Source organism: Zasmidium cellare, assembly GCF_010093935.1.
Source record: "Zasmidium cellare ATCC 36951 unplaced genomic scaffold M409scaffold_48, whole genome shotgun sequence".
NCBI lineage: Eukaryota > Fungi > Ascomycota > Dothideomycetes > Mycosphaerellales > Mycosphaerellaceae > Zasmidium > Zasmidium cellare.
The window spans coordinates 121,550-133,552 of record NW_022986992.1 but is presented as its reverse complement, the minus strand read 5'-3'; the positions used below and the strand labels follow the sequence as shown (position 1 = coordinate 133,552).

General features: G+C 54.3%; 5 protein-coding genes across 5 annotated transcripts; 2 read left to right on the top strand and 3 right to left on the bottom strand.

Moving 5' to 3' along the window:
- Positions 1-72: 72 nt before the first annotated feature.
- M409DRAFT_29084 (uncharacterized protein) lies at positions 73-3,297 on the bottom strand (the record flags this gene model as incomplete). The annotated part of the gene is made up of 3 exons (XM_033809301.1): positions 73-1,237; positions 1,289-1,448; positions 1,680-3,297. The coding sequence occupies 3 exons, from the start codon at positions 3,295-3,297 to the stop codon at positions 73-75; spliced, it is 2,943 nt and encodes a 980-aa protein (XP_033661352.1).
- Positions 3,298-3,499: 202 nt separating this feature from the next.
- M409DRAFT_29083 (uncharacterized protein) lies at positions 3,500-5,236 on the bottom strand (the record flags this gene model as incomplete). Its single annotated transcript, XM_033809300.1, has 2 exons — positions 3,500-4,878; positions 4,933-5,236. The coding sequence occupies 2 exons, from the start codon at positions 5,234-5,236 to the stop codon at positions 3,500-3,502; spliced, it is 1,683 nt and encodes a 560-aa protein (XP_033661351.1).
- Positions 5,237-5,809: 573 nt separating this feature from the next.
- Positions 5,810-7,272, top strand: M409DRAFT_70427 (uncharacterized protein; the record flags this gene model as incomplete). Its single annotated transcript, XM_033818726.1, has 2 exons — positions 5,810-5,857; positions 5,908-7,272. The coding sequence occupies 2 exons, from the start codon at positions 5,810-5,812 to the stop codon at positions 7,270-7,272; spliced, it is 1,413 nt and encodes a 470-aa protein (XP_033661350.1).
- Positions 7,273-7,812: 540 nt separating this feature from the next.
- Positions 7,813-8,729, top strand: M409DRAFT_70426 (uncharacterized protein; the record flags this gene model as incomplete). Its single annotated transcript, XM_033818725.1, has 4 exons — positions 7,813-7,826; positions 7,889-7,960; positions 8,014-8,614; positions 8,670-8,729. The coding sequence occupies 4 exons, from the start codon at positions 7,813-7,815 to the stop codon at positions 8,727-8,729; spliced, it is 747 nt and encodes a 248-aa protein (XP_033661349.1).
- A 414-nt stretch (positions 8,730-9,143) lies between these two features.
- On the bottom strand, positions 9,144-10,553 carry M409DRAFT_70425 (iron reductase domain protein; the record flags this gene model as incomplete). Its single annotated transcript, XM_033818724.1, has 3 exons — positions 9,144-9,441; positions 9,511-10,434; positions 10,492-10,553. 3 exons carry the CDS (start codon positions 10,551-10,553, stop codon positions 9,144-9,146), a joined length of 1,284 nt encoding a protein of 427 aa, XP_033661348.1.
- Positions 10,554-12,003: the final 1,450 nt, after the last annotated feature.

The following is a 12,003-nucleotide window of genomic DNA, read 5'->3' as shown; positions in this document are numbered from 1 at the left end:
ATTAATGATCATCATCATTGTTGTTCTTCACGGTCGTGGTCTATGTACAGTCGTCTACTCGCGTGTCTAATCTTAATGCTGCTGCTGTTGCTGCTGCTGATTAGGCGTTGCTCCAAGCACCCAGCCAAGACCACTGGCAAGTGCACCACTCGCCGCATTGGCAACCATGTCCCTCTTCCTCACTCTCTGCTGAGCATCGGTCGGACTCGTCGGCCTATCACTTCCTAGACTCCCCGTGCTCGCCTCCATGGACCTCTCTTGCTCTCCCGACGATCTCGCAGCGCCCTGCAACGGGAACGCGTTCTTACTGAAAGCTCTCGCAGCATTCCGAGTGAGATCGAACATGCTCAATGGCGTCTCATCGTTGCCCCTGTTCGCGGCGCCGATACGTCCCATCTCGCGACGTTTTTGGTTGAGGATCAATTGCGGTTGCTCGCCTCCAACGGTAAAGTTGCCCGGGAGCGCAGATGGGCCACTACTCATTCGCTTGTCGGCTCTGTCGTCGAATTCATCCTCTGCCTCCTGTTGGGCAAGCTGAAGGGATGTCATCTCCTCTTCGCAGCGACGCCACGCGGCTAGGATCTCGGTGAGCGCGGAGCCAGGCGCAAGGAGGAGTGCCAGTGAAAGTAGTTCTGTACGTTGCTCTAGGCGGCGAAGAGTCGGTGAGCTCTCTTGTGGACGATATCGGCCCGCCAGGAAGGCTGCTCGCCATGAAATGTCATCATCAGGCTCGTTCTTCGATCGACTGGAGCTCTTTTGGTGTTTAGGTCTTCTGTCATTGTTTGGACCGTTTATGTCTGCACCAGAGGGTGTGAGTCTGCTGACAATGTATGAATATGCGGTCTCGAAATCGTGCTCCTGGAGCGCAGCTTGTATCGCCATGAAAGTTACTCGTCGCTCGGCATCTTTCCTACGCTTCGCAACGGAATCCGGGTCTGCTGGTTCAGAACCGTTCAAGGCATGCTCATCATCCTCGTCGAAATGCAAACCTGCTGAGACAAGGTTGCGAGCAATCTCAATGAGGTCGTCCAGCTGGGTGTAACTTCTCGGGTTCTGTTCGAGAACTTTGCTGATTAGAGATATCGGGTCATGACTGACTCGGATGCTGACTGGCTGGAAGGGAACGCCGTGTTGCAAGGTCAGAGAATAGAAAGACAGGGCATGTGTGGCAGAAATGAGCGCTGCGGCTTCTTCAAACTTGGTGCTGCTGGGGAAGCGTGGGCGAAAGGCAGTGATGCTAGACATTATCAGTACTCGTTGATATTCGATATTTGAGTTGAACACATACATCTCGTTGGCTCGCTTCACTCCCCCTCTTGTTCTGTTGCCGTTGCTTGCACTGTCGTATGCCTCCATTGCCTTATCCAGGATGATCTGTTCTACCCGCGAGGGCGACAGCAATGCGTGCGATGGATCAGAAATGTAGAGACTACCTATCAACTCGAAGCCTGCGCAAGCCATGTCAGTCAGTTCCCCTGTTTTGAACTCGATCTTTGTCTTCTTCAGTCATAACGAACGGAAAGCTAATGTCGTTGCTGTCCACTCCGCCTAGGGTGTCCGTGTTTTGCACAGGATCTATGTCTTCCACTGAGCAAACCGTAAGTGGCGATTCTAGGAGAGACAGTAACAACGAGGGAGCCCGCCAACGTCCCGGCACAAGCAAATGAAGTTTGACTTACAGCTTGTGTCGACAAAAGTCTTGAGCATCTCTTCCTCGAACGCTTCCTTAGGAATCTTTCCCAGCACACCGCAACCCTCGTTCGACTGATCGTTGTCGTCAGGCTCGATTCCCCAGTTCCAGAGCCAGAGCAGTTTCGCGCGGTCTGCAGTCCATTGTGTGTCGTCTTTGCGGGCGCCATTCTTCGACAGGTGCCGCAGAATCCGTCTCAACACGTCAAGCTGCTCCTGAGAATCGGCGTAGAAATGCAGCTTGGCCACGTTTAGCAGCGACAGTGGGTATCCGAGTCCGGAGAATTGGTATGCACTGTATACCATCGTCTGTAGCAGCATGTACGCCTCAAGTCGTGGGGTTGTCAGAGGATGCTCAGGGCGCAGCAGTGCATCCGGTAGTAAATCTGCGACGGTCTGCGACTCATCCAGCTTGGTAGCATGTCTCTCGATACGAGGTAAGGAGTCGACGCTCGTCGCTAGATCAGGGGGTGGGATAAACTCGAGTAGCTCTGCGAGTCGTGCTAGGATGTCGTGGGCTTTGCGGACAGTCTCAGGACTGTTGGCTTGAGCAGCGTAACAGCTCGCAAATGCAGCTTGAGCGTACTGTAATTCCAACTTTCGCTGCTCTTCCTCATCAAGGTAATGTACCCCTCCCCTGTCGTGTCCTCCGAGATCAACATCTCCCGGGCCCTCCCACTCTTCCACGGCTCGTGAGACAAGCTCGAAGTTGTCCACAGCATGATGCACCAGCCAACGGTACATGTACTCCCAATCGTGTCCAGTCTTGTCATCAGCGCTTACGCCTTCAAGAGCGATCTTTCGAACCCCAAGTGCGACATTCTCGACACTTTCATTGTCATTGCCACTCGAGCTCTTTTCCTCATGATCATGGTCTAGCCTTCTCCGCTTGCGTTCGGTGTGACCGTACATCCAAGGACCTACGAGGCTCTTAATGTCTCTTCCGATGTTGTCTGTCTTTGCCGACTCGCTAGCGGTTCTGTCCCCTGGCTCGGATGCCTTCTTCATCAACACGTCCACAACTCCCCGGCCGCTCAATTTCTCGAAATCCGACAATGGCATAGAAACCGCCTCGTCCTCAGGGTAATATTCAACCTCCAACCTGAGCAACGGAAGCACCACGGAGATATACCAGGTCCGGATGAAGTCATTGCGGTTTATGAACGGCTCAATCAAAGCAGGAACTAGGTTCAGGAGACCAGTCTCTGCATCTATCCGATAGGCCCTATGGCAAAGGAACCAAGTGAGTAGATCTTTCGGCGCATGAGGTGGAAACGAAGGTGACAGTATTTCCAAGAGATGGAGCTTCTTGACACGTTTCTGCGCCTGTGCGTCCGAGATGTCTTTGACGGGAGATGTGTTGACTTCCACGTCTTCCCGATCGATGTTCACGTATAGTCTTGATGCAACCTCTTCAACGTAGTTCGTGTATTCGCGCGGGTCGAGAGCCTCCGGTAGATATGTCAGGAGTATGCGCAGGACGAGCTCAGGATCGAGGGCGTCGAGGCGGGAGGGCGTGAATGTGTGCAGTGCTTTGATATTCGATTCCAAGGCGAGGTGGACGGTCAGTAGCACGCATTGTGCCGGCGTCAGGTCTTTCGGGTCCATATTTGGGTGTTGTGAGGTGGTTTTGGTGAGTTTAGAAGTTGCGTCAATGAACGTAAAGCAGGATCCCTGTCGCGTTCAAGCTTTCGGGAGGTCCGCCGCCTGCATGTGACGAGAGCTTCTAACAGAGGAAGGTGAGCCGTGAAGGTGCAGGGATTCTTCAAGACATGTTTTTGGTACATTGACTTTACATAGGCCTAAACGTCTAGAAGGTCCCCTCCGTATTACCTTCTCCCATACTCTTGCTGCTGCTGCTTCCTGCTTGGATGGCGCCAATGATTCCATCCAAATAGTTGGCACCACTCCATTTCTGGTGCGTCAGGACGTCACAGACACCCTCTTTTTCTCTCCTTTGCACAATCTCAACATAGGCCTTCATGCCCTCCGTCTTGTACGCCTTGGCCAGCTCGTTAGTGATCGTGGCCGTGCTGTGGAGCCCTGCCAGCGAGATCAACTGCAACACGAAACCATGCTTGGCCAGATCCCAGATGAAGTTCTTCAGGTCCTCGTCGCTGAAGCCGTGTGCCGACCAGTTGAAGCTTGGTGACAGGTTGTAGACCAGCTTCTTGTCCGGAACCACGTCGTGAATATCTTTGGCAAAGCTGGCGGCGGTCTTCACGCTAGGGTCTCCAGTCTCAAGCCAGAGCAGGTCTGCATATGGCGCAAAGGCGATGGCACGTTTCGTAGCTGCGGCAACGCCAGCCTTGTAGTGGTAGAAGCCTTCACGCGTTCGTGGAGTGTCCCAGTTGAAGACAACAGGGCTTCCAGCCACCTCGGCCGCTGCCTTTCTTCGCTGGTGCAATGGCAGGTTTCTGTTCTCCGCCGTCTGCTTCAGATATGCTTGCGGGTCTTTCCCAGCAGCCTTGATGTGAGCTTCGGCGGCCTCATCGAAAGTGACCATCTTGTGGTCCTTCACCCACTTGGCCTCATAAGCGTCGATCTCTGGTCCAGAAGCGCCATTGAGCTCCATCATCTGGAGCGTCTCCGCCAAGGGCTCCACGTCCTCTGTGATGCCGAGGATGAACTCATGATCGCGAGCATCAATTGCTGAACTGAGAAGCTTGCCGCTCTCGCTATCTGTGCGCGCGATGACCAAGTTCTCGCAGCCCATCAAGTCCCATTGGAACCTTGTCGCAACCAGGCGGTTGATATGATCACCGATGGGTACCAAGACTTTGCCCGCAAGATGCCCGCACTTCTTGCCTCCATGGAGCTGGTCCTCGAAATGGACAGCGGCAGCTCCGTTTTCAGCGAATAATTTTGCAAGCTTGAGCACAGCACTCAACCCACCGTGCCCAGTATCTCCATCCGCAACAATGGGTCTCATGTAGTCGATGTATGGCGTCTGCTTCCTTTCCGCAGCACTGAGCTTCATACGAGCGTCAAAATGCTTGCGGTCGTGTAGTTGCTGGGCCTTGAACAGGCGTTGTACTTGATTGGGAACGGTATTGTAAGGATAGTCGCCAAAGTCGGGACTGACCTCGTTGGTAGTGGTGAGAACCGACGAGCAAGCCCAGCCAGAGACATAGAGGATTTCTTGGTGAGGTGCTTGTTGGGTCATTTGAATGGGATCGACAGCACCCACTTTGACAAAAATCAGTATTGACATTATGATCGATAAATTATTGAAAGACCTACTTGTATGTACAGGCTGTTTCTGCGAGTGCCGCTCTTCCAAGAGGTTGAACAGCTTCCGAGCCATGAGGCTTGAAGGGTAGACCTGTTGTAACGATCCTCTCTTGCTCACGACATCTTCTGGGCTATATGGACGCTTGATGCCCTTGTATCTCGGACTGGCCCACCAATCCTTGACTTGTTGTATTTGCTGATCGAAGATCTCTTGCTCGGCATCTGGCTTCTCGGACTCCTTCAGCAACTGGAAAGAGTCTGTTGGTCTCGTCGAGGGTAAAGGAGGCTGTACAGGCGCAAGGGTTGACGACATGTGTGCTGTTCCGTAGGCAATAGTTCGAGGTGCAAGCTGGCTGACAGCTGGTCGACATAAACACCGGCTCTGTTGCCGCAAGGCTCTTGATGCCGTTCGAAACATGTTGTGGGTGTCTTTCGAAACTTTGATCGTTCTCTACCGGCCCATGTTAAGTATTATTGTAGAGTACGAGTCCCCGTGTTGCGCTGCTTCCTCGCACTTTCAATTTCCAAGCAGGCCTAGCCACGACAATTCCACCAATACTTAATGACGGCACCGTGGCGGAGTCCTAGGAAAAGGGTCGTTGTCGTCGGCAAGGTGTGCGATATCGGATGTTGTGAAGCAGATGTCAGAGCTCTGGGTCGTTCCCCAGAAAATCGACGTCGTAGCCGAGGTCGACGATGACCGAAACAGCTCTTGCCGGCGTGCAGGGTGCCCTTTCGTTGAGAGCGCAGTAGCTGCGAAGACTATTCGGAAATAATAGCTGTCGAGAGTATTCCTCGGGATCTCTGGCAAAGAATTTACAGAGGACAGAGGACCTGCTTCTGCTCGACTTGACACTTCCTCCCACCCAACCCCTCCACAACAAACATGGCCTTGTCTACTAGAACTGCTGCGAGAGCTCTGAGAGCCTCAAAGGTAGGGATTGAGTGTCGGCAGGTTAAGGCTGTACTAACAACTCCTTTCAGCTCTCTCAGAACGTCTGCAATGCCACCCGAAGCTATGCCACCGCCGAGCCGGACCTCAAGGAGACACTCAAACAAGTGATTCCAGAAAAGAGAGAGCTGTTGAAGAAGGTCAAGTCGCACTCGTCCAAGGTGATTGGAGATGTCAAGATTGAGAACACTCTGGGAGGCATGCGTGGTCTCAAAGCCATGGTCTGGGAGGGCTCGGTCCTTGATGCCAATGAGGGCATTCGCTTCCACGGCAAGACGATCAAGGATTGCCAAAAGGAGCTGCCAAAGGGCACGAGTGGTACAGAGATGCTGCCAGAATCCATGTTCTGGCTGCTCCTCACAGGCCAAGTCCCAAGCACCAACCAAGTGCGTGCCTTCAGCAGAGAGCTCGCTGAGAAGGCCCAGCTCCCAGCCTTCGTGAACAAGATGCTCGACGACTTCCCTAAAGACCTCCACCCAATGACCCAATTCGCTTGCGCTGTCTCTGCCCTGAACTACGAGAGTGTCTTCGCCAAGGCATACGAGAAGGGACTGAACAAAGCAGACTACTGGGAGCCCACCTTTGACGACAGCATCAATCTGCTGGCGAAGCTCCCAACAATTGCCGCTAAGATCCACCAAAACGCCTACTGCGGCGGAGGTGCACTCCCTGCCGAGATCGATCTCAGCCAGGACTGGTCGTACAACTTCGCTGCCCTGCTTGGAAAGCCAGGCAAGGAGAACGAGAACTTCCAGGACTTGCTCCGTCTGTACCTCGCTCTTCACGGTGATCACGAGGGCGGCAATGTCTCCGCCCACACGACTCACTTGGTGGGCTCTGCTCTGAGTGATCCCTACCTCTCATACTCGGCTGGTCTGCAAGGTCTTGCAGGTCCATTGCACGGCTTGGCGGCGCAAGAAGTCCTTCGATGGATCCTGCAAATGAAGGACCACATCGGCACCAACTTCTCCGACCAGGATGTCAAGGACTACCTCTGGACCACACTGAAGTCTGGTCGTGTGGTGCCTGGCTACGGCCACGCTGTGCTGCGCAAGCCAGATCCACGATTCGAGGCTCTCATGGACTTTGCTTCAAGCCGGAAAGAGATCGCGGAGGACCCAGTCTTCCAGTTGGTCAAGCGAAACAGTGAGCTTGCACCGGGTATCTTGACGGAGCATGGCAAGACCAAGAACCCCTTCCCCAACGTCGACAGCAGCTCTGGTGTCTTGTTCCACCACTACGGTTTCCACAACACTCTGTACTACACTGCCACGTTCGGTGTCAGCAGAGGCTTGGGACCATTGGCACAGCTCATCTGGGATCGTGCACTCGGCCTGCCAATCGAGCGCCCAAAGTCCATCGATCTCAAGGGTCTGCTCGAGCTTGCAGAGAAGTAAAGGGCGCGAAGTACTCAACCAGCAAAGTTGAATGTTTGATGAACGTTTATGTACAAAGGTGAAGTCGTTCTTGGCGATTGGAGGAGCCGAATGCACGGCCTTGAGTTTAGATAGGGCAAAATCGAATGCTGTTATCATGTGAAAGTCTTTGAAATCGATTCTCCCAACATTTTGGCACATCCGTTGGCGTCCGCGTTCTTGAAGCCAATGACATGGGCTCTACTGACCATTGTGGAACGGAGCAACTGTTATCATTTGATCGAATCGCCTGTGTGTGATAACAACAAATTGATCTCGTCCCCAAATGTGCTCCTGCCGTTCCTGACCCCCGCGACCACGTGCCCGCCGTTTAGCCGTGGCGTCGTGCCAAGCCAAGCTCCGGCGTCAATGTTTACATGCGCTCTCAAACATCGCTGCGCTGCGCTGTTTGACGGATCCTCACTTTTCCCAAACACACCCACACGCCTCGTGACCAACTCCGTCCACACTTGACGATCACCACATTCGCATCGGCTACAGACGTCCCACCACCTGCCCACCATGGGAGAGTCTCGGTACGAGCTAGGCATTTACTGATCCAGTGCAAAGCGACATCTTCACTGACCCCCTCGCACAGGCAGGAGCTGCTGCAATGGCTGAACGGCCTGCTGCAGCTCAACATGACCAAGGTCGAGCAGTGCGGCACTGGGTAAGGCTTGATCAAGTTGGTGAGCGCGAATGACTACCTAACGAAACCTCCAGCGCGGCGCTCTGCCAGATCTACGACAGCATCTTCCTCGACGTCCCGATGGCTCGCGTCAAGTTCAACGTCACCGCCGAGTACGCCTACCTCGAGAACTTCAAAATCCTCAGCAACACCTTTCGCAAGCACCACATCGACCGGCCGATTCCCGTCGAGATGCTCGTCAAGTGCAAGATGCAGGACAACCTTGAGTTCCTGCAGTGGACCAAGCGGTACTGGGACCAGAACTACCCGGGTGGTGACTACGATGCGGTAAGTCGGCGGAAAGGCGTGGGTGTGGGTGCGGCTCCGAGTCTGCCTCCCAGCAAGGCTCCGGCCAACAGTGCGGCGAGGAGACCAGCGGGCAGTCTCGGTGCGTCTACCGCGGGCCCTCGATCCAACAGCCGGCAGGCGGGCGGAGCAGCGAGCAGTGCATTGCAGCAGAAGAACGCAGAGCTAGTCGAGACGGTACAAGGACTGGAGCGCGAGCGAGACTTCTACTTCAGCAAACTCCGTGATATCGAGCTCCTCATCCAGCAGGCCATGGAGGCCGACCCGACACTCGAGGAGGACGAGGGCGGTTTGCTCAAGCAGATACAGACCATCCTCTACTCTACGGAGGTAAGCGACTGAAACCCCACATCCTACGTTTTGAAATTCTGATGATCCTATCTAGGAGGGCTTTGAGATCCCAGAAGGCGACGCCGAGGTTGCAGGGGACGAAGAGACGTTCTAGACGTTCTGATGATACCCCTATTTTGTTGATGATTGTTGAGGAAGCGTTTCAAGCGGGGGACGCCGACACGATATCCATGCGAGATACCAGAGGAGACACGCGACCATGCGCCAGGGTGGGAGTCGATGTCACTGTACTTCTGTCACCCGGCAGCGAGTGCAGCACGCCTGCTCAGACGGTACAGTGAGGCCAACTCATCCGCCCGAAGGTCGTCTTAAAGCAGCAAAAAGAATAGATGGAACAAAAGCCTTCGAATCATTTTGCGCGGGCACTCAAGAAATGGTACACACAGTGTTCATGAAAAGATGCATTCAAATTCTCTGAATCGAATCCCATCCCATCCCATCCAAACTCCTCCGCCATCTCAAATCCAGGCCGTATATTTTGGGGGGTATCTCATCTCGATCTCATCCATCACTGACCTTTCTCCTTTCCGTAATAACCACGTCCATTCGGCGATCCATCATGACTCTCCAGCTCACGCGACTGCGCCCTTCGCGAGTCATCGTAGCTGGGTGGGACATTATTGCGCCTCCGCTTCGTCTCGCCGTACACGATCGCCGCGATATAGAGCAATCCCATGACACCTGCGCAGACGCCATACGCGGCGATGTAGCCGGTCGATATGCCGCCGGCCAGTTTGATGCCCAGACCGCCGTTGATCATGCCGAGGATGATGGCGATGCGGCCGATGCCGATGTGTTCCCACGACCTTGAGTCGAAAGAATTAGCTACGAGCCTGACAGATTGATAAAGGATGTGAGGGATGGATGATACATACCAAACACTCCTCCCTCCGCTCTTCTTAAACGTCCAATGATGCAGCCAGCCACTCAACGGCTGGAAAAACAGCACCACGAACAGCACGATGCCGATGATCGGATGGTGGTCGCTCATGTGATCCGTCTCGGTGGCGAGGTAGATCCCCAGGCCGAACGCGGCAATGTAGATGGCGTAGGCGAAGGCTTGGATCGCGGCGTGGATCCAGATGAGGCCGGTGGCGTTGGCGACGCGGATGAGGATGCCGCCGATGGGGAAGAAGACGACGAAGGCGAGGGCGGCCAGGACGCCGTGGGCGCGTTGGACGCGGTCGCCTAGGGCCATGTCGCCGCCGAAGGGGGCGCTGGAGGAGGAGAAGGTGGTGCTGGAGGAGTTGGTGGAGGTATTGTTGCTGTCAGTGCTGCCAGTTTCAGCGGTCGAGGCGAAGGGGTTGACGCTGCTGCCGCCCTTTGCGGTGGCCATGTCCCAATCGAACGGCGAGGCACTGTCGTGGTAACTGATGCTCGCGGCAACGTCATCTGTCGCCATGGATGGCCCCGATTTGGCGGCGTGAATCCAGCTCGCGCTCGATGTACTGAAGTCCATGCTTCCTCCATTCCAGGTGTTGCAGCTGCTGCAACGGACGTTGGCTGTCATAACACCATTGGTCACACCAGAGCCTTCGAGGATAGTGATCTGAGCATCGGCATTATGTTGAGGTTCGACGTGGCCGGTTCCCAATCGAGGGGAGACGGTGACGTTCTGGCCGTCTGCAGAAGTGTAGACGACGAAGATGTTGGCGCCTGCCATCCCGGAGCCTTGTCCCAGGGCGACCCATTCGTAGGTTGTGGGAGCACTGATTTGGAAGTAGATGTCACCATTGCCGCTGGAAGCGGTTGACTCTGGGATGTTGAGCGAGTAGCAGAGATTCGTGTCTGGACATGTCCTTGCGAGAGATTGAGCGTATGCCGTAGTGCCTGAGCTTCGTTAGCATTGATCTTACCGTAGCCATGAAGATTGAAACATACCCAAGCCCAACACCGCAGCTGCGAGTATGTACTCCATCGTGGAGCTACCGAACATAAATTCCAAGCGCTCGATCAAGCTTTTTGTAGAGCAGAGGTACGTCGCCGATAAAGTAAGGGATGCAGTCAAACAGAAGCCTAGATCAAAAGACCAAACGACGCAAACCGCGGGGGAAAGGTTGGGTGGTACGAAAGATATACAGAAAGCCAAGGTAGGTGTGATGATACCATGAAACCTACCCAGCGGATGGCCAGCCCATATGTCATCCACGAGTGCGCGAGGCTATCGTCGTTCGGCCTGCGTGTTGGACAAGGAACAAGGAGTCAACAAGGAGTAGATTCGTGCTGGCCCCCCATCACCACAGCCCAAATGCCAATGCCAGATGCCAATCCCCCGGAGCGATCAAAAATACCAATGTCCGGGGAGACAAGAAGAGGAGGCGCTCTGGAAGGGTCAGCACAAACACTAAGGCGCCAATGAATGCAAATCAAAATGATTGTGCAATTTGATGGGCGAGGATAGCCGATTTGGCGGGTCGATGGTCGCCGGCCCCCCATTCCACGACGGTAGGCATGGCGTCGTGCAAAAGGTTGCACCAGACGCAAAGGCTCGGCGAGCGTTTCATACGCGCGGCCCTGGCGATGCTGTCCTTGTTCATGGCAGGTGTCGGGAAGGCACCGCTGTTGATTATGCAATGCGTGCCATGCAGAGGACGTGCAGGTTGAGTCTTGTCGAAGTCTTGTGGATGACGACGAGAAAGAAGTGTTGGTGTCTGCTGCGGTCCGGAGAGACAAAAGTGCCAATACGCTCGTGATGATTGGTCAATGCCTGGACCTGCGTCTTTTCCAATCCTTCGATGTCCGAAGCTAGCGGAGATCGATACTGAGATGTCCTGTACGATGTGACCTCTTATCGATGTTCTCTATCGTTCATAGCATGTGCCATCGTCTCCTTCTCCAGGAAAACCTATTCCATCATTAGCCAAACACACAGAGATACGAAGTACACGTCTCGGCGGCGTTATGTTCCGGAATTTCAATCCCAGTCGTGTCTCTGGTCTCGATGCGCTGGTTTCAGGCTGATCCCCAGGGGAAAGACATCGATGCTCCTTGATTAGTCGTCCGGTGTAGACCTTCTTGGCAGATGGAGGACGAGACATCCGAAGAGGTGCCAGAAGACATCACTGTGATGAGTGAGGCTTGGAGAGATGACAAAGGTGCTATTCATGCGGAACGGTGGGGTTTGCTTTTAGCCATTGCGTGGACTGGCAGCTTGGCAGTCGAGAAGACTGACGACCAGCTCAGGACGGAGGTAATGCACTGTCAATCAACTACGTGTTCATGCATTGGGTCCACGTGGGGGAGCTATCGACTGAAATGTCGATCCCGTGCTCCAATGATGACTTACCAGACGAATGTGACGACCTGCAGGACATTGGTATGAACCTTTTCAATACTGTACTGAAACATGTGCCCTACGCCTCCGGGCA